This window comes from Lissotriton helveticus, chromosome 6 (assembly GCF_964261635.1).
Source record: "Lissotriton helveticus chromosome 6, aLisHel1.1, whole genome shotgun sequence".
Lineage (NCBI taxonomy): Eukaryota > Metazoa > Chordata > Amphibia > Caudata > Salamandridae > Lissotriton > Lissotriton helveticus.
The window spans coordinates 1,738,361,077-1,738,381,174 of record NC_136067.1 but is presented as its reverse complement, the minus strand read 5'-3'; the positions used below and the strand labels follow the sequence as shown (position 1 = coordinate 1,738,381,174).

Genomic DNA, 20,098 nt, shown 5'->3' with positions numbered 1-20,098 from the left:
GTAAAGACCCAAATATTAAGGTGGTTTGAATCATAATCAATGGAAGATTACATTTCATCAATCTTTTTATAAAATGGAAATGCAGTCTGCTGCTAAAATGAATGATATATGTTCTATCTTGGCAAACATGAACGTGGGATCATTTGATGGCTATTGAACAGATAACAGGATAGTAGTGTCTAGAAGAGACTTTGCATAACATTTTGGGGTGAATCGCTTCTTCACAGTGGTTTCAGATCGATTTTTACATTGTTGATCACCTCTAGCATACCTGTCCATAGAAAAATGATATAATGCCAATGACATTAGATATCTCTACTATTATGCTATGAATATTTTAGCAACTGCGCTAACATTCTCTTTGAATTTCTAGGCCAATCACCCAATCAAACTTTGTAGATGGGCTAAGATCATGATGCAGGCATTTATTTATAAAAAATAAAAATAGCTTTTTTTTTTTACTTCTCCTCAATATGTACACTTCTGTAATTTCTCTGGTTAATATTCTCTAGTGTACTGCAGATTACTGATAGGTTTACACACATATGTGTCATCTATGGCACTGTTGCTTTTTATTCCTCATAACCCCTTCTTTGTCCCTGAAATGTTACAATTTTTTTTCTGAAAATAGTCTTAAAAACATTATAAGGAGTGTGTATGCTCACATTTCTTTAATCTGAAATTAATTATTAATAATTATATCACAACATAAAAATATGTGTTCTATTGCTCAGCACTGGTGAGACCAGGCCCACTTAAAGCCCTGGCTGTCAGTTTGCAACAGGTGCATTGGCACTAGTGTCTGAAGGTGTGAGGGCCTCCTGAATCCCAATTAAGCTTGCATTTTACTACCCAAGATGGCGACCATTTCTTTCCTTGCGTTAGGGTCCACGGCACCCCTGCTATGCCATTGAGTCCACAAATGAAGACGCCTAAAATTGTGCTGATGCTGATGAAACACAATGCGTGGGAGACGCTGCAGAGGTAAACACACAGCACCCATGAGACTGAAGCTGCTACTTTGTAAGGAAAATTCCGTTAAATAAAAGAACACATCGCTAGCAATGATTTGTGACAACAGTATTTGACTGTTCCTATAAAGTTACTACTAAAAACGTATTTCCGTCCTCTAAGTGAATTGAAGGCGTCCTACTGCATGATTTTCTTGTTCTGTGATATAGCTGAGAATGAATTCATAATTTCTTCAGTGAGATTATTTAAAATACCTATCTTGTTTAGAGAACGTTTTGACATCATTCTTACATTTTAATGAATTTCATGAATTCTAAAATATGATCATTTTTAACTGAAAGAGAGATGCACGCCCAGGGACACCGCTCATAAAATGCGGCCATCATCACCTCATTAGTTACCGTTTCAGTGGCCTCCATTCTACATTCGGAGGATTCAATCTGTCGATTGATGTTGAACTTCAATGGAGAACGGCTGCAGAAAATGCAGTGTTTACCCAGCGCCCCCTTGTGGAAAATTCTATGTAGCAAGAAAAACATTCAGAACGCGTCCAGGAGAAAGTCAGCTGATCATAGACATTGGGTTGTTTCCCCCCCTAATTAGCATCATTCTATAATTTATAAAATAAGCAAAATAGGGATCTACATTTAGAGCAGTTTAACCATAAAGGTGTTTTTACTATGAAAAGGTAAGACGCTCCTCTAGACATTTATTTTTTAGCAATAATTTGACACAAATACGAGCAATTTCAGTCCAGAAAAAAAGTCTCTTTTATGTTCTGTGGCCCATCAGAAAGATCCTAATGAAGGTGCTGGGATTTGTTTTCCTTCCCGGGCCTGCTGATGCAAAATCTTGAACAAATTCTGCTTGTCTCCACTGGTTTTGCATCAACCTACCCAGGGCTAAAGAAAGGCAACATGCTGACCGAGAGCCATGCAGCCAAAGAATTACCTGCAGAAATGTGAGAAGCCAAGAATACGTGTTCTGTCCAGCTCTGTCGAGGGCTTAACAATGTAATACATTAATGGTAATTGTTTAGTTAATTACACTGCATGTAATTACCACACCAGGGGATCCTGTGCATGCCATCTGTCTTCCATAGGGCCCACAAGGACACTACACTGAGGCACTGCACACAGGCTAGGCAAGTCACTTCCCAGAGCACTGTCAAGGGTCCAATCGATGTAATTAACTCAGTGCACGTTTCATTAACTTGATTAGACTTGGCCAGCATCTCACACTACATCTAATGGTGACAGTGTTATGTTTTCGTTTATCCACCCATGGAGCACCTCTAATTGCCCTCACGAAGTGAATTCTGACTGTTCGGAAATTCACCAACAAATTCACTCACTATAATCTTAAGTCTTGGTCAATAGTTGGCTACCATTAAGAGCACTGCAAAGATGATGGTGTATTTTATTTACAGGCTGATGGATATGCCCATGAGCTTCAGGTTTAATTTACAAAGAGACTCGTAATGAGGAATTAAAATACCCTCCCATCCATGCTAATAGTGGTAGAGGATGAACATTGCTGTGGTTATTATCACTGTTCATTTGCATTTATCAAGCAGCAAACTGTGACCTTAGTATGGCATATCCGAACATTTTGATAGTCTGTGGGATGCTTTGCCGACTGGTAGGAATAGAATGCTCCAGGTTACTGATTCCACAAGAAGGTCAAATGTTGGCTTTTTGAACTGATACTGTCTTAAAAGGGCAACTGATTAAATTATGCCTCTGTCCTCAAAATCTCAAAGAGACCATCCTTGGAGAAGGAAGATAGCCTTTTAACGTATGCAAATAGATATAAAAAAGCATATTTATGAGCCCCTTGCGCTGCTAGAGGATCACTGTTATGATGCCTCTGGTGGTGCAAACTACAAAATTATATTCATGAGGTCACACAAACTCACTTTGCGTGGCTTTGAATGGACACATAGATATGGAGTAAGGGAAGGCAAAACAAATCACTGCATTGCCTTACTTTGTGCTAGGGAGGCATTTCCATGGGTGTTCCCATGCAATACCAATGGATATTGACGCTTCTGCAGATTCACAAAACCATGTAAAATTGGGGATGCGTCAAAATCTTGTGCCACCCCAGGGGAGTCGCAGCGAGGAGAAATAACTTAATTTCTCCTCATTATTTCCTCTTTCCATGTGTACATAAAAAGAGGAAAAAGCCTCCCAGGATTATTGTTGTGCAGGAAGGTGTCCCTTAAAAAAAATAAAAACACACTTACCTCCTCACAGCCGCCTTCCTTCTTCGTCTCTCTGTGGCCGGAACCAGGTAGCACACAGGCTCCATCCCCTAAGCCAATAACAAAGCTGCAATGCTCCGTTGTGATTGGTCTGACCGCCATAGTTTGTCGCTCATAGGGGGAATGTGAGGCTTGGCTTCTTGCCCACCAGGCTGTGTAATGCAGCCTAGTGGGGAACATGCAAAGTGTGCATGACTGTTTTTGGCCAACCCCTGAAGGCCGACCAAGCAGTCATGCCCACTTTGGAATAAATCAACCACTCCTCCTCCCGGATGTCACAGTAGCCCAGCCCCACCCCGTCCAACCTGGCTGGTACTAAAAAGTAAAATGACAATAAAAGAAATAACTTCTGTTATTATCATCTTAATTTTGCATTTACACTGCTCTAAGAGCAGTGGAGAGACACTCCTCCACCTTAGCTTAGGTTTGCACTCACTAAGTGCAAACCATTTCTGTTCATGCCCAGTCTCACTCTGTACCAAAGCGGTAACATCGCTGCCAGCCGTACAAATCTGCCTGAGACGGACCCAGGCAGAGTGATAACAACCCATGCACCACCCAGCCCCAAGTAGAACTTTAACCGTACACTGACAGGACCACACCAGCCATGCAGATGTTCCATCAGGCAGGAATATACTTGGTAGAAGACTGCCAGATGTCTGTACATCCAGCTGTAGTTGAAGCCTATGGGTTGATGACATCTATGGTACCGACCTTTACATGGATTTACACTAGCAAACCTAGGGACACAGATGGAATACTGAGGGGACACTGATGGTACGACTGCAAAACAGACCTATGTTAACTCATGCACTGCCTATCGGCCTGCCTGTGTAAAATACTCTTCTGCTAGGAAGGGGTAACATTTACTCTAGAGAAGCCTATGTGTCACTGGTGACAGATAGTAATGGTCATGAACAAAAGACAGCATAGCAGAAGAAATCAGTGTTGAAATTGCAGGACGGGAACATGATTTGCAGTATCACGGATTAAGCTTGTGTACCTACAAAACTGGTTGAGTACCTAAATAGTTTATTTTCTGCAAATTAGTTTGAGTGTTTTAGAAACATTTTCTGATGCAAAGTGATTCTAAGTGACTCCAGTATACAAATAAAAGGTCATTAATACCATTACATCGAAAGTTGTGGAAATAAACTGAATCAACATTCTGATTAATGCTCTTACTAGAAATAGTACAAGAGAGAATAACAAGTCTTCCCATCCATCCATCTGTGTCATTACTATCTACAGTCATTAGTATTTGTAGTAAATGCTCTTTGTGCACATTGTAAACAAACACATTGTAAACTCTAAAAGCAGGAAAGACGTTGTGCGTTTTACCTGTGACAGCTTGCTGGTCATCAACCATGAGTTTTAAACTCTTTCCACGCCGAACCACACGCACTGTGTGCCATTCATTATCATTGAGGTTATAGCCAGCAAACAGTGTCTCTGGGCCTTTGCCTGTAGAATATGCCAAAAAGTCATTAACACATCTTTACATTAAATACACAAGTGAACCTCAGAAAGAAAGAAAGAGAAATACGCCTTGGTCACCGAGTAACTTCAATGGTCACAAAAACAATGAATACCAGTGTCTCAGGGAAAAAACAAGCGGTTAATATTATCTTTCAAGGGATATGGTTCTTTGTTAAGTCAAGTTGGTTTAACTTTACATTGCCCAAATGTGCTTGAGATAGGCCCTAAATCCATTCCTCACCATGGTCTGCTAGTGTGACTCAGACCATGTTCTTCTACAGCAGGCTATGTTGCACCCCAAAAACACATATGTAAGCTGTTAAATAATAGCACAGGGGATGTGATGGTTTTGTGAATCAGAAAGTGGTGCTTATCTTCATATGTTTGTCAACACCCCCGAAGTCCTTTTGCTTTGAAAAGAAGTTTGTATTAGGGTATTTTAATTTGCAATATACCAATTTCATACTCAATTCCTGACTTACTTTTGGGTAGCGTTGAAGTTTACATGTGTCAAATATCACTGCTAATAAAGTTGATGGATATCTCGATTACTATTGCTTTGCAAGGTTGGAATTCCAACTAGAATATAATGGGATTTATATTTTGACGGATGGGATATTTGTCACTGTTATGACGGAGTAACCCGTCTGCCGAGATCTAAATTAGGCCCTTATAATCTTCAGTTTGCAACCCTTGGATGTGTAAAGCACATTTTGTGAATCATGCTCCTTGTGTATATTATTGCCAACCAAGGAAATTATAATGCCCTCAAAAAACAACTCTCTTTCACCACAGCAACAAACAATCTTCTTATGCTTACTTTATGGGGGTATGGCAGTATTTTAACACAAGCGTAGGCTTGGTACAAGGTGAACTTGTGTGAGAGGGTATGCAGCCATTGTTCTGCCTCTCCACCGGAAAGACATAACTTAAGTCCATAGAGAATATTCATATCATTGACCACGAAGTTTGTATTAAAAAATTAATTAATTTTGTCAGACTGATAAAATATGCATTTCAAAGAAATAACACAAATCCAGGAGGATAGCAGAGGTAAAAAAATAATTATATTATATGGAACCGTGGTTTCTCACTTTAACAAAAAGGCTTTAACAGCACTGGCACTTTACTCAGGGGTAAAAGGTATAATTACAATGACATAAATAGGTGCATTCAGTGTACATTCTTACCACGGGGAGTCATGCCTATTACCTACACTTTTCCCTTTACGTATTGTATCTCAGTGTGACTTCACTAAGCGAAGACGGCTAGAGCTCAAAATGTCCTTTGAAGCATAAAAATATGAACAGTTAATGGGAACATTTTGTGGACCACATACACAGGTTAACACATGCCTTATTCTATTTCAGTAGTGTGATTGCCCCTTTCAAGCCATTATTTGCAGTGCTCACTGTAATTCCACCACTAAATAATGTAGTTGAAAAGCTACATTTTAACTGAGTTATGTTTTAAAATAAAAAAATAATTTCTAAATGATTAAGGTTACTCAAAGTTTACCAAAACTTCAAATTGAAAGAGGGCATGCATGCTTACGCTGATCCACTGAAGAATAAGAGGTGCACCTATTATTTTCTCAACTTAGTAATTTGAGAAATAAACGGTGTTCTAGCTGGGCAAGGGCACGACGCTTTATGGAGAGGCATGGATTGATGTTTCCTAAAGTGACGTTCATCATAATTTGCAGTGTGTTAGTAGGGACTGGGGGGTTGCAATTTCAATACCAAGCGAGAAATGTTTTGGTCTGAGAGACATGATTTTATGTATTTGAGAACTTTGGCGAATTGGGATTTACAAATGTAGCTCCCAAAATTCTAAATTCGAATGGCTATGATATAGACTAGTTTGTTTTACACATAAATGGACACATTCACAACACATTTTCAACACAGACGTGTAACTTACTCTCAGAAAAGCCAAAAATATCAAAGTTACGCCTTAGAAAATTGCAAAAATCCATTTGGCAAATATACAGAGCATACAGTAAATGTCAATACACCCGTATTTATTAATATAAGAGTGGAAGTGTGTCATATGCCTTTGGTTTGAGCTTTGGTTTGCCGTAGGGTCCTGAGAAGTCATCTCAGACACCTTTATTTTTTTTTTCAGTTCCTTCTCAGCTTAGTAGTTTGCTTATGTTGGACTGTTCCTGCATTTTGATAAAATTGTACATGTCCTTAAAATTCTCACAAGAATCTTGGTGATGTCCGGGAAATCAGTTCCAGAATCAGAAGTGAATGTTGAATGCAGAATTGTAGTCAAGGGCACTCATATGCATGCAGAAATTAAATGCGAACTTAAAGTAACCAGTTATCCTAATTCACAATGAAATATGAAGGTTCTCACTCAACATTTTTTAACGAAAGATAGACACTTACTTTCCCCTCCTCTTGTGAGAAGCAGTTACCATGACTTTGCAGAATGTGAAAAACTATATACAAATTGTTGGAAAATACCCAACAATGTCTGGGTTAATGGGTGCTTATCAAGTTTTACAGGAAGGCCAACCCATAAACACTCACAAATTGTCCGCTCCATGTACATTTATGGATTCATATGCTCAACCATTGTACAAGAATTGGAGCATTCATGCATCCTCTTTGTGCATCGTATAAAATATATATAATTGATTGTGTGAATAAAACTAAGAAATGTCATGCGTAAAGGTGTGCAAATCTATGTTGATATTGTGTGCACAAAATGCTGTGAAAAGGTGGCTGCATCAATGTTAATCAAGCCCTATGTTTCCTTGAGTATGTGTTTAGCATTACAGGTATTTTTAACCCCTTCGACGCAGGTAGCCTCCTCGCACGCTCATGACGAGCCCAGCTCGTCATGTAACATGCACTTTACAAATTCTCAGCGTACGAGCGGAATTCCGCCCGCACGCATCAGGTTAAAGAACCATAGCTGTTAAATAATATTATTAATGCTGGTGTTATTTTTACTAAAATTTTGATGATGATTTTAAAAAAAAATAATTGTTATTAGGTTTAGTCGCATATCTGCAGCAGGTAGTATGCAGGGCATTAGGAAGAAAAGATAGCATAGCTGAGATGCACTTCCTGATCTTCTTCTGTTTTTTTATTTTATTGAGCAGAGCAGAAAATCCAAAAAAAAAGGATTACCATTACATTGCACATCAGGGAGGAATAATACTCATATAACGCACATATATCGTTTATCATATAGACATATCATGGATGTATGACGTTACAACGCATGCTTTTACCACGCATGCTGTTACAACGCAAGTATTACAATGCATTACACTTGGGGGTGCTGGATAGTGAATAGTTTAATTTACTATTCCAACACCAGTCCCCGTGGACACTAGGGAAGGTGTTGGATAGTAAATTAAAACTATTCCCTATCCTAGAGCGCCCCCCAGTGTAATGCGTTGTAAAGGTTTTCGTTGTAATACTTGCGTTGTAACAGCACTGCGTGGTAAAAGTTTCGTTGTAAAGGATGTTTCCCACATATCACCTATATCATATGTACAGTAAAAAGGTAGAACCCACCAAACCAAAATATACACATCATAAGCAGAAAATGGGACAGAAAGTCCTTGATACCCTAAGTTTATAAACATCAAACAAGCAATTAATTACCCCTTCCATGTCTAAAAACTATCTAAAATGACTCGTACCGAAAAATCTCAGAAATATAAGTACATCAGTTGGTTCATCGGTGTCTTTTCCATTTGACAAATCTTGGTAATTATTATTACAATACAAGACCTTGGCTAAAATAAAAAGTGCAGTGCGTTAAAATGCTTAATTTTATAAAGTGCTTACGTGCTAAAGTGCTAAAGATCTTGTAATACAGCCAAGTTGTCAAAGAACTTCCAAACTACTGCAAACTTTTTTGTTTCACCGACCCGTTTAGCATATGCTTCCTCAAATATCCTTTTTTTTGCCATTTTAATTACCCATTTAAGATAAGATGGAACCTGCTCCGATCTCCAATTTTGGAGGATTAATGAACATACCACTGTAGAGCAAATATATATATATGTCTCCTCAGTTTTTGTCAATTCTGACCTAGCTTTGGAGAAACCAAAGAGAGCCACCTCTGACTCGGGGTTGATCTTTTTTCTAATTGACTGGCTTATTGCTAAGAAGATATCTTCCTAAAAGGTCTTAACCTTCAGGCATGTAAAAAACGCATGACGACAATGTCCCTTGGGAGAGACAGCGAAAGCATTCATTGTCTACCTCCGGATAACATTTATTTAACTTTTCCGGAGTGTAGTAAGCCAGCCATCGCAACAAGAAAGCTATTTTTTCAAAATTAGCCGCTCTTAGGGCCTTGCTTCCTAATTGGGCTATAGTCTGCCATTCCTGATGTGAGAAGACACAATTCATCTCCTGGGTTATTTTTCCCCAAAAACCCTCCACCAAAGGAGATGCCTTGTGCTTCATAAGTAGGGAATACCAATTTCCAACTCCCTTCAAAATAACTTTAAATAATGCATTTGTTAGGGGATTTGGAGCCCCACTTACCGGGAGTATATATTTTTAAATAAAATTGGTAATATGTATATATTCTAGAAACCCTGGCTTTCTTCGGCTCCCCACCCAGCCTATTACACCCTCCCAGGGAATCATTCTATTACCAATGAGGAACTGGCCCAGATACTCGAAGCCAATATCTTTCCATATCTTAACATGGCTTGAATGAATATACAGACCAAACCCCCTGCATTCATCGAGCTTTAAAAAGGCGAATCCAGAGATATTTGCTTGTTTAAACAGCAATTGAAGTTGATTCAAATAGTCACACAAGGTCTTATATCGCGATTTTTTTGGTTGTTTAGATGTTTTTAAAAATGTCGGGATTTGTGAACCAGACTCAGCAATCATTCTCTTAAAAAAGAATGTGTCCATCTGATAATTCGGATCGACTAAGCGAGCCGTAAGATCTAACAGCGCAGCTTCGTAATATGTACGGATGTTTGGTAGAGCTAAACCCCCCTGATTAGTCTCAAGTTGTAGTATAGGCAATTTGACCCTAGCCGCCTTTTTGTTCCAGACAAATTCTCTAAACATAGTGTTGATTTCTTTAAAATATTTAGCATTAATTTTTAAGGGGACATTGACAAACAAAAATATTAATAAAGGAAAAATTGACATTTTTAAGAGAGCAACACGTCCAATCAGTGTCAAAGGCAAAAGGGACCATTTTTTTAAATAAAGTTTTCATTTTAAATCGCCCAGCTATATAGTTCAGATTGAATAATTGCTCTATATGGCATCAGACATTGATGCCCAAGTATCTGATTGGCTCATCTTTCTGGGCCTGAGTTCTTAAAAATGTAGGTAGACCATCTCCATTAGAATTAAATACTAGCACCTCCATTTTCTTTTGGTTTATCTTATAGCCTCCTATTTGTTCAAACTTACTAAACTCTGAAAGGGCTTCTTCAACGTTCTGTTTTTTTGGAGAGAGGTACATGATTATATTGTCTACAAATAATTTTACTTTTGCTAATCCTTCACAAGGACATCTAATAAGGGGTTTTCCACGAATTCGTACTGCAAGGGGTTCAATGAAAAAAGTAAATAAAAGAGGGGACAACGGGAACCCTTGTCTAGTACCACGATTTATTTCCACAGACCCTATTACATCTCCATTGCCTATCACCTGAGCTTGAGCACCTTGGTAGATAGTTTTCAACATGTTCAACACTTGACCCGGAAACCCAAATTTACTTAAACCCAAAAAAGTGCCTCCCAATTAACAAGGTCAAATGCTTTTTCATCATCGACCATGGCAATGAGAGTAGGTATTCTATTGTTTGTTACATAATCAAGTGCTTGCATTAAAAATCGACTATTTGTCGACATATATCTCCCCTGCCACAAACCCGGTTTGATCACAGCGGATAAGCTCCTGGGCAATAGGCACGCCCTCCTTGAGTGATATAATTGAAAAGGTTACCCAAAAACGGTGTCAGCTCTCTGGAGAAAGTTTTAAAAAACTCTATAGGAAAGCCATCAGCGCCGCAGGCTTTCGCCCCTGGAATGGATTTAATAACCCCTAGAAATCTCTTCTTCTGAGATGTCCACAAGCAGTTGTTCCACTCGGGGCCCTGAAAGAGAGGGAAGCTCAATTCCATCGTAATAGTTGCTGATTTGACTTGCTCCAGCCTTATATGTAGTTGTATATAGCTGGGAGTAGTGATCTAAAAAACATGAGCTATCTCCTCTTTGCCTGTCACAGGCAGTCTAGGATCTATAGTTTCCATAATAGTGGAGGCCTCCTGTTTGGTCTTTACAGACCCATCAAGCAGCCTGCCAACCTTCTGACTCTCCTCATATGCCCGCTGTAGGTAAGTTCTCAAGCAAGCAATCTCTTCCAAAATAAAAAACTCTTTTAACTCAAGTTTGGCCCTTTCTAACTTTGCTATAGCATCCCCCAAGCCCGCATACTGTGCATATCTGATTTTTATTGCTTCTGATACGGCCTGGTGAGTTTAAGAATTTTCTCGTTTTTAGTTTTAACTCGGGAGGCAGAAAGTGCAATCATTCTCCCGCGAAGGGCAGCCTTAAGTGCCCCAAACTGAGAACATTTCTGCCGAATTCAGATTAACCTTAAAAAATTCAACAATCCATTCTTTGGTATCTGCCAGCCATTGGTGATCCTGGAGCAGGAGCCGATCCATATGCCACCTGGATCTTGGCCTCGTATTTAGACCAATTTCTATGCTTAGTTTAACCAGAGAATGGCCGGAGAAAGGATTGATTTCTATGTCGGAGGATGTACAACCGAGAGATTTTGAAACAAAAAATAAATCGATTTGAGAGGCCATATGAAATCGACTAGAGTAGCATGTGAATTCCAATTTTGAGGGGTTGGCAGTTCGCCAGGGATCGATCAAAATATGCTCCTGTTTTAAGGCCTCAATCATCTTTTTAGTTTTAGGTTTAAGCTCTTTTTTACTTTTGTTTGAAGTATCTTTTTTTAGGTCCTGGATAAAATTAAAATCCCCTCCCACAATTAATTTCCCAGGTATCCTCCTTAAGAGTTCACTAATTTTACACAGTACAGTTGTGTCATCCACAATAGGGCCGTAATAATTAATAAAATGCAAGCTTGTACCATTCAATTTAGCCTCAACCCAAATCCACCTCGCCTGAGGATCTCTCTTTACTAGGCCTAATTCCCAAGGAAGATCCCTGCCGAAATAAATCCCGACTCCTCGATTTGCCAAACCTGCGGAAGCGAAAAAGGCATGAGAATACATTCTTGGAAGAAATATTGTGGGTAAGTTGGTTTTTAAGTGTGTCTCCTGCAAGAATTATACTTGGGGTGCAAGCAAGGCTAGCCATCTAATAAGGGCTCCCTATTTTTGTTTGTTTAAAATGCCATTCACGTTAAGCGAAAGAATATTACATTTACTCATCCTAAAACAACCTATGTCTATAAGCAATGCCAGGGACACCAACACTTTGTTTGTTCCTACCTCCTATTCCAATTGAAACCCTGCTACTGCTCATTTAACTGCTTACTGCCCCTAGACCCTTCCCACCCCAAAGAAAAAAAAATACCCTTGAAATGTGGAGAAACCCCTGCAATCCACGCTATCCACATTTCTTCCCTCCCATCTATCTTTCTGGGTGTCATGTAGTTACACCCTGGGTGACCATGCTGCCCCAGACCCCCCAGCAATCTAAAAAAAAAAAAAAAAACCCCTAGACAATCAACGTGCATGATGACAGGAACTACTCAATATTTCCACTGACAGTTACCTAACAATAAGTGCAATCCCTAACCCTCCTGGTATACATCTCTCCTTTGTCGTATTTACCAAAGGGTTAGCTCCTGTTTACTATACACAATTACCTATCTGTAGTACGTTTCCTAGCAACCCGTGGGTTTCTTAAGAAGGTGTCCTAGATGTTAACGTCACTCCCACTAGCTCTATTAAAAACCAGTATTCATACGCTTCATACGCTGGACCCTGCTGAAATCTCCTTCAACAAAGCATGAGCCTCATCAAGCTCTGAAAACATAAAGAACTTTCCTTTGACCAAAACCCTTAGCTTCGACTGCTGGGCAATTGATGCCTGCGCACACTGCGCTTTAAACAGATGTAAGATTTTAACAAACTCTTTTCTCCTGCGTGTGGCCAAAGCAGTCATATCAGAGAATATGCGGCACTTAGTCGTCTCATTTACAAAGAACTGTCTCTGATGGATAGCTTTGGTCAAAATCCTTTCCTTTATACGAAAATCCGCAAAATTCAGCAGGATAGTTCTTGGAATCGTGGAGTTTGGAAAAGGTTGCGTGGGGACTCGATGGGCTCTAGTAATAGTGAGGTCACCCTCAAATTCAGGCAGAACATGCTGTTTGATGAATGTGTTTACCCAAGCGAGGGGCTGGGAACCTTCTATCCCTTCTGGGACCTCAACAATTCGGAGGTTAGACCTCCGAGAGTGGTTTTCAAGCTCCTACAGCTTGTTCTCAAGGTAGTTCTTCCTTTTAACCGCATCTTTTGCCTCCCCTATAGCCAGATTCATTTGATCCTCCAGGGCGAGATTCTGGCTTCCGCCTCCTGATCTTCCTTTTCACTAAAGATCCAGTTACCACCTCAAGGATGAGCCAGGACTCGTAGAGGTATCTCTACTTTTAGGTAGTTTGTCACTGTCACAAAATTATAAACACAAAGCAATTTCACATTTAGGGTATGTGCAATTGCAAAGTTTTTTTCTTTTTCTTCTCGAAAGTGAAAACATTTCATTATAGAGAAACCAAAATTCCACTACATGCAGACATTGTTTAGGTGTGTGCAGATTTCATTTGGTCCTGAATATGAAATGACTTCAGCCTTTATTGGTGTAAATCCATGGCCATTTCCACAGTGGAGAAAGGGTTTTAGAGCTGTTTGTGAATGCCCTCTAACAGACATCTATGCGAATGCTTACAAACTTACAAGCAAACCACACATGTTTTACACATATTCCCCACCCCTTGCACAAGTTCACTTCCACTTAATAATAAATAACCAGGTGGAAACAATACACAGGAGTGAATGTATCTGAGCCTGCAAGGTCGTCTTTTGTACATTCTCTTTAGGCCATTTTTTATCATAAAAGTATTTAGTAAATCAGGGCACTAATGTTTTAATAGACAGTCTATAAGGTTCTATAATTAAGCTTTTATTTTGATTCACCATTCAAGTGGGTCTTTCACTCTCTTACACTGGCTAGACCTCCTCTGCTGGCCAGAACCCGATCAAACTCCACTTACCTGAAAATCACAGTCAGCACCATAGTATTCCTTTAGTCCCACTGCAGAACCTGACTTGAAAGAAGTGTTGCAAGCACTAAGCCTTGAATCTACTCATGAGATCCAGTGCAACCTTTCGGTGTCAAGGAACATGCCAATGCTTTCCGACCTATAACGTTGGAAATGGTAAATTCCACTCTAGCTCAAGACACTTTTCCAGGTGTGCAAAAAAGTGAGCCATGTTCAACCTCTAATAAAAAATCTAACATTAATAATGACAACCCTGAAAACTACTGACCCATTACAGGAATACCATTGCTGGCTACATTTTTAGGTAAATTTATAGCTACCCAATTGGAGAAATATATATTGGAAAACAAGTTTCTGGGATTGTTTCACTCTGGTTTTATATCTGGACACAAAACAAAAACCGTGCTGCTTATGATCTTGCTAACTATATTTCTTTTCTCAAAGCAAACAATCCAAATTAGAACTCCAAGACCCATCTGCAGCATTAACAATAATACTCTCATTCACATCTTAAACAATAGACTGGGCATTAAACTGAACTGATTTAAAGCACTTCTGTCTAACGTGGTACATTAACTCAGGTGATTGTCTATTCTCACTGGCAGACATTTAATTTGCAGTACCATAAGGATGCAGCTTAAAGGATCTATTATTCAATTAGAAATAATCAACTGGAGATATTCTCCAGGGCTGGAATTGATTTCCATCAGTATATTGATGACATGGAGCTGGATCCAAAGATTGATAGTCCTAACAACATTGACATTCTAGCCCAGTGCCTAGCTGACATGAGCTAATGGTTGCCCTGAAGAAAACTTAAACTTAACCCTCAAAAGACTCAGGGCATCATTTATAAAATTCTGGCACAGGGCAGCGCCGCAAGGCTTCTTCCTGCGTTGCCCTGCATCATAAGGAAAGGACAGGAATATGCTGAATTAATGAAATATGGATCCTTCCTGTCCTGCATGCACACAAATTGGTGCCTAGTGCCAAGGCAGGCACCCTTGAACAATAGAGCAAGGGTGTCTGCCTTCTTGGCACAATTGCTTGTGTGCTGAAAGGGACTCCTTGTGGCATAAAAACAATCAATAGAGACGTTTTATTCTCTCTATGTGTACTGCAGAATGCAGCACACATAGAAAGAGGCAAAAACGAGGATAAAATAAAGTTATTTCTCCTCATTAAGCCTCCCTGGTAAGGCACACAGTTTTGACGCACTCCCAGATTTACAGATCCTTTTAAATCTGGGAATGTGTCAAAACCCATGGGTGTTGCATGGGAAAACTCACCACAAAGACCACAAAATGCCTCCTTGGTTTACAGTAAGGCAAGGCAGCGCTTTGTTCTGTCTTGCCTTACTTCATAACTATGAGGCCATACAAAGTCATGCAGGGTGAGACCGGAGCGTCATAAAAAGCGACGCTCAAGCAGCTCAGGCCTCTTTTAAATAAGGCATCAACACAAAAGAACCCGGTCTCTAAGGCAAAAACTATTTCTGGAAGAAATACCTCACATCTATTTCTTCTACTGCAACAAAACCCTTTTATTACTGTTTCCTATGTTAATGTGCACTACTTTGTGCCCTTTATTGAAATAAGAAACCATTTTCAATGGACAGTCCTCAAAAAATATACATGGTGACTGAAATACAATTGTTCAGTGCACCTACATCAGTGAAAAAAAGTGCAAGGGACAAAATGACCCCTCACGGGCGCACCACCAACGGGGTAACTGGCAGGTACTCACCAGGTAGGGCCCCTTTCTTCATCATAGGCTGGAATTTTTGTCCCAGAAAAGAAAAGAAAAAGAAAAAGAAAGTGTCCTAACAAGGAAAATCGTGAAGTGCAGTGGAGTGATAAGCAATCACACCCCACATTTTATTATTAATTTTTAAGTGTGATTTAAGTGTGATCTGTCAAATTAAAAAGGCTGGTAGCTATCCTTGCATACCAATACTCACTGCCAACATGTTTCTTTGCCACTAAATGTTCGGCAAATTCTTCAGGGCTAGACACTTTGTCACAGCACCCGTGTTGGACACTTCATTCTTGTGGACTGTCAATTGAAAAGGTACGGGAGAAAACACATTCTGTTAAAACCACACACCCACTTTACCTTGTTGAGAATACATATTTTGGAGTTCCCAAAACGATAGTTACCCTCAATCAGCTCATATTTCTCATACCCACTTGAGAGTTATAATGTTTGCGTAGCGAACTCCTCATGTGAGTCTTCTTTTGATTGACCCTTCAATTGTTTTATCAATCTAAAACAAAACCCCAAGGGAGACATAAAACAACATTTTGAAAAAAACATGTTTTAAAGGTAGACATCACGCTTGTTATTGCACCAACAATCTCAATGCCACACGAAATCCCTTTATGTATAACAATATTGTGATGCAACTAGAATTTCACCCATTCCTATAGCAAGAACGTACCAATCCTGGCAAAAGGAGCACCGTGACGTAATAATGATTACTCCCTATATCTGTCAAACGTACAAGCTGGATACGTTAAGAGCACGCCCAACTCAAGGCGATAGATGGAGCCGCTCAAGTCCAAATTAGTCTAGCACGAGCATCAAAACAAACATGTACAGTCATTCTATGTACATCTTTTGCGAATAAACGTTTTCATTGTGCATCTCCCCACATTAAAATTTACATCTCTCGGGCCCTGATTATCCAGTTGTCACCGGCTGACCCACTCCTCACCGTCCGAAGCCTCACGGAGCTCCTCGTCTCCTCCTGTGGACCACTGCTGTTTCTCCACGTGTATGAACACTACAGAGGGCAGTCACGTGATGGCGTCGCCGGCGTAAATCACCGGCCGCCATCTTTGAATGAGAACATCTTTTAAGTTCCGAAAAAAACAGCTTTTTGTAAAGTAGTTATGCGGACTTAAAAAACATGCGGGCATAGTTACTACTAACACATTAAAGTGTCCCCCTGATTCACTATGATGCGATCAATAGTAGCAGCCACCATTATCTCTAGAATTGATTATGGTAATGTTCTATACCTTGGCTTACCCAAAACCCTGACCAGCAGGCTTCAGGTTATAATGAATGACGCTGCTCGGCTGATTTTTAGACTCCCGAGGAGATCTAAAGCTACTCCCCTACTACAAAGCTTGCATTGGCTCCCCATTAAAGAAAGAGTGGAATTTAAGAGCTTATGTACAGCTCATAAGGCAATTTATGGCAAGGCCCCAACCTACATTAAAGATCGCTTGCAACGGTATTGCCCTACGAGAACACTTCGGTCCTCAGACTCCCAACTACTGGTTTGTCCCCGTTACAAGCTGGTGACTAAGGGAGGGAGAGCTTTCTCAGTGTTAGTCCCCCATTTATGGAACAGCCTGCCTGGGGTGCTACGTGGGGAAGAAAACCTGCTACGTTTTAGAAAGAGCCTAAAAACGCTACTGTTCAGCAGAAGCTTGAGTACAGTATAATCTAGTCTCGGCCAATGCGTCCATTTGTTAAGTTATTGTTTGTTACCATCTTTTCCAAAGCGCTTAGAGACCTGTAGGTGATTAGGCGCGATATAAAACTACAATAACAATAACAATAACAATTCACGATGGGGTGGGGAATATAGTTGTATGTACATTTTTTAACTGTTTGGCAACTTTATTGACAAGACACGAAAACGGACAACCAAAGGCCATCGGTTTGTAACATCAGTGCCTGTCCCCGAGAGTTGTTATTCCTCCAATTAAAATGAACACCATCACTTTAAATTCAATTTGTGGCCTCATTTGAAATTTATCAAGTTCTTTTCTGCAGGAAAACATATACATCAGTTTACATATTGATCACTCTTCTCTTGAGAAATCCATCGTGCTTCTTTGGAAAGAAGAACCTTTTCAATATTTTGTGTTGTATCCAGTACTCTCTCAAGGACTACACAAGTTAAACCATGTTTCTCTGTAAAGCAGTGTTGTACTAGTTTGGTAGTCAATTTTCCGTCCCTTATGGTGCTTAGATGTTCTTGCATCCTGATCTTAATCTGATCTTAATCTTTCGGGATGTAAGCCCTATATACTGAAGGCCACATTCGCAAAGTAATCTGTGTACCACATTAGTGGTATTGCAGTTACTAAAGTGATTGAGAAACCACTATTTCCCTGATTTGAGAATTACACTCGTTGTTTTCATAGTCAGCGGGCAGACCGACAAGAACCACACGGAGAATGTCCATTAGGAATAGTGGTTTCCTTCATTCGCACTGTTGTAAATACACAAGTGTGAACAAGTTTACCTTTTAAATTGCTGGATCTCTTAAACGCAAACCTGGGCGGTGGCATTTGAAAGTCCTTGTTTGATAAAAGAAACCAGTGTTTACGGATCGATTGTCTGATCCTGGTTGCTACCGGGTCGAAAGTCATGACTACCGGGACACAATCATCCTGCTCTTTCACACTCTTCTCTAAGAGGACACTGAGTGGAGTGCTAAGGGCTCTTTTCTTAGCATGTTAAATTATTCTTGGTGGATAATTCCTCTGCTGTAACTTTGCTGTCAGTCCCTGTGATTGTTTCAGTGGTTGAACAGTTCCTTCTATAACGAAGGAACTGCCCTACTGGGAGGTTATCCCTCATTGCTCTGGGATGGTATGAGTCATAGAGTAATAGTAAGTTTCTGTCTGTTGGTTTTTGATGTACAAGTGTGGTTATAGCATCTTCTTTTGCTTCAATAACCAGGTCCAAATATACAGCGGTGTAATGACTGTAGGACCAAGTAAATTTCAGACTGGGATCCTGGGCATTGAGCCAATTGACAAATTCCAACAGGAGCTCCTCAGTTCCTGACCAAATACAGAGCACGTCATCTATATATCTCTTCCAGAGGCGCAGGTTCCTCTTGAAGGGGTTGGTGGAACAATAGACGACGTGCTCTTCAAACTGTCCGACATAGATACATGCCAGACTGGGGACCATAGTGGCCCCCATCGATGTTCCTGTAGTTTGGAGGTACAGTTTCTCTTTATAACTGAAGTAGTTCCTGGTAAGGGCTAATTCGACACATTGCATCACAATGGATTGGGGGCGTCATAGAACCACTCTTGTTCCCCCAGTGCGCGAGCTGCTGCCACAAGCATCGCGTCTTGGGGGATACAAGTATAAAGTGACTCTATATCGATCGTAACGAATAATTCATTAACTGGATCAAATTGCATACTGTCAAAGATATTCAGAACCTCTGTGGTGTCTTTGATGAACGATTGTTGATTAATGACTGATTCACGAAGAAAAAAGTCCGCGTATTGAGATAAAGGTTCTAACACCGACTGAATGCCCGACACTATCGGTCGTCCAGAAGGTGGGTGGGTGGACTTGTATATTTTAGGAAGTATATAGAAGGTGGGAGTTCTAGGATTTTCCTTGACCAAGAACTCCGCCTCCTTCACCGAGATCCACTTATTTTCTTTAGCTCTACCAACCATCTCCCATATGATCTTAAGAAGCTCTTGGGCCGGGTCAAGACTGAGGGTCCGGTAGTTGGTGCGTACTTCCAACTGTCTCATGACCTCAGTATCATGATCTTTAGAGTTCAGCACAACCTTTGCCCCACCTTTATCAGCTGACTTAATAGTCAGGGAGTGGTTGCCCTGTAAACTCTTTACAGCAATCCAATCTTCCTTAGTCATGTTTTTATACTTTGAAGAGTCATTTTCTGTTTCAAATCTAGCGATGTCTTGCAGTACTTTAGATTCAAAGACTGCCACTTTGGGACCCACTGCGGTCGTAGGGGGGCAGAATGATGAAGGTCTCCTTAGATTTGTGCCAAAGGTTCTGGGACGTTCTTGTGGTTTTTGGCAAAAATGTTTTTCAATTTTATCCTCCGCATAGTCTCATGGATTTCTACCCTACATTTGAATGAGTCATGAGTAGGAGTAGGGAAGAAACCAAGGCCCTTGTTTAGGACCCTCTCTTCACTATCAGGAAGGATGTGGTCCGATAAATTGACCACAATACTACTGCTTACGTATGATTCCGTCCCCGGCTGCGAGTTACTCTTGGGCAGAAGGATTGCCATTTTGGAGGCTGGTTGCCCCTCCCTCGGCCTCTTCCTGTCTGCCCTCCCCCTCTGTTGGT

General features: G+C 40.3%; 1 protein-coding gene across 19 annotated transcripts in view; it reads right to left on the bottom strand.

Annotated features, from left to right (window-relative positions):
• The window catches only part of NRXN1 (neurexin 1), a 1,652,744-nt gene that overhangs the window by 653,223 nt on the left and 979,423 nt on the right, over nt 1-20,098 (bottom strand). For all 19 annotated transcript variants that reach the window (XM_078649604.1, XM_078649606.1, XM_078649614.1 and 16 more), the window contains one exon: nt 4,580-4,702. In XM_078649604.1, coding sequence (XP_078505730.1) covers nt 4,580-4,702 — 123 coding nt within the window. The remainder of the gene's footprint in view (nt 1-4,579; nt 4,703-20,098) is intronic.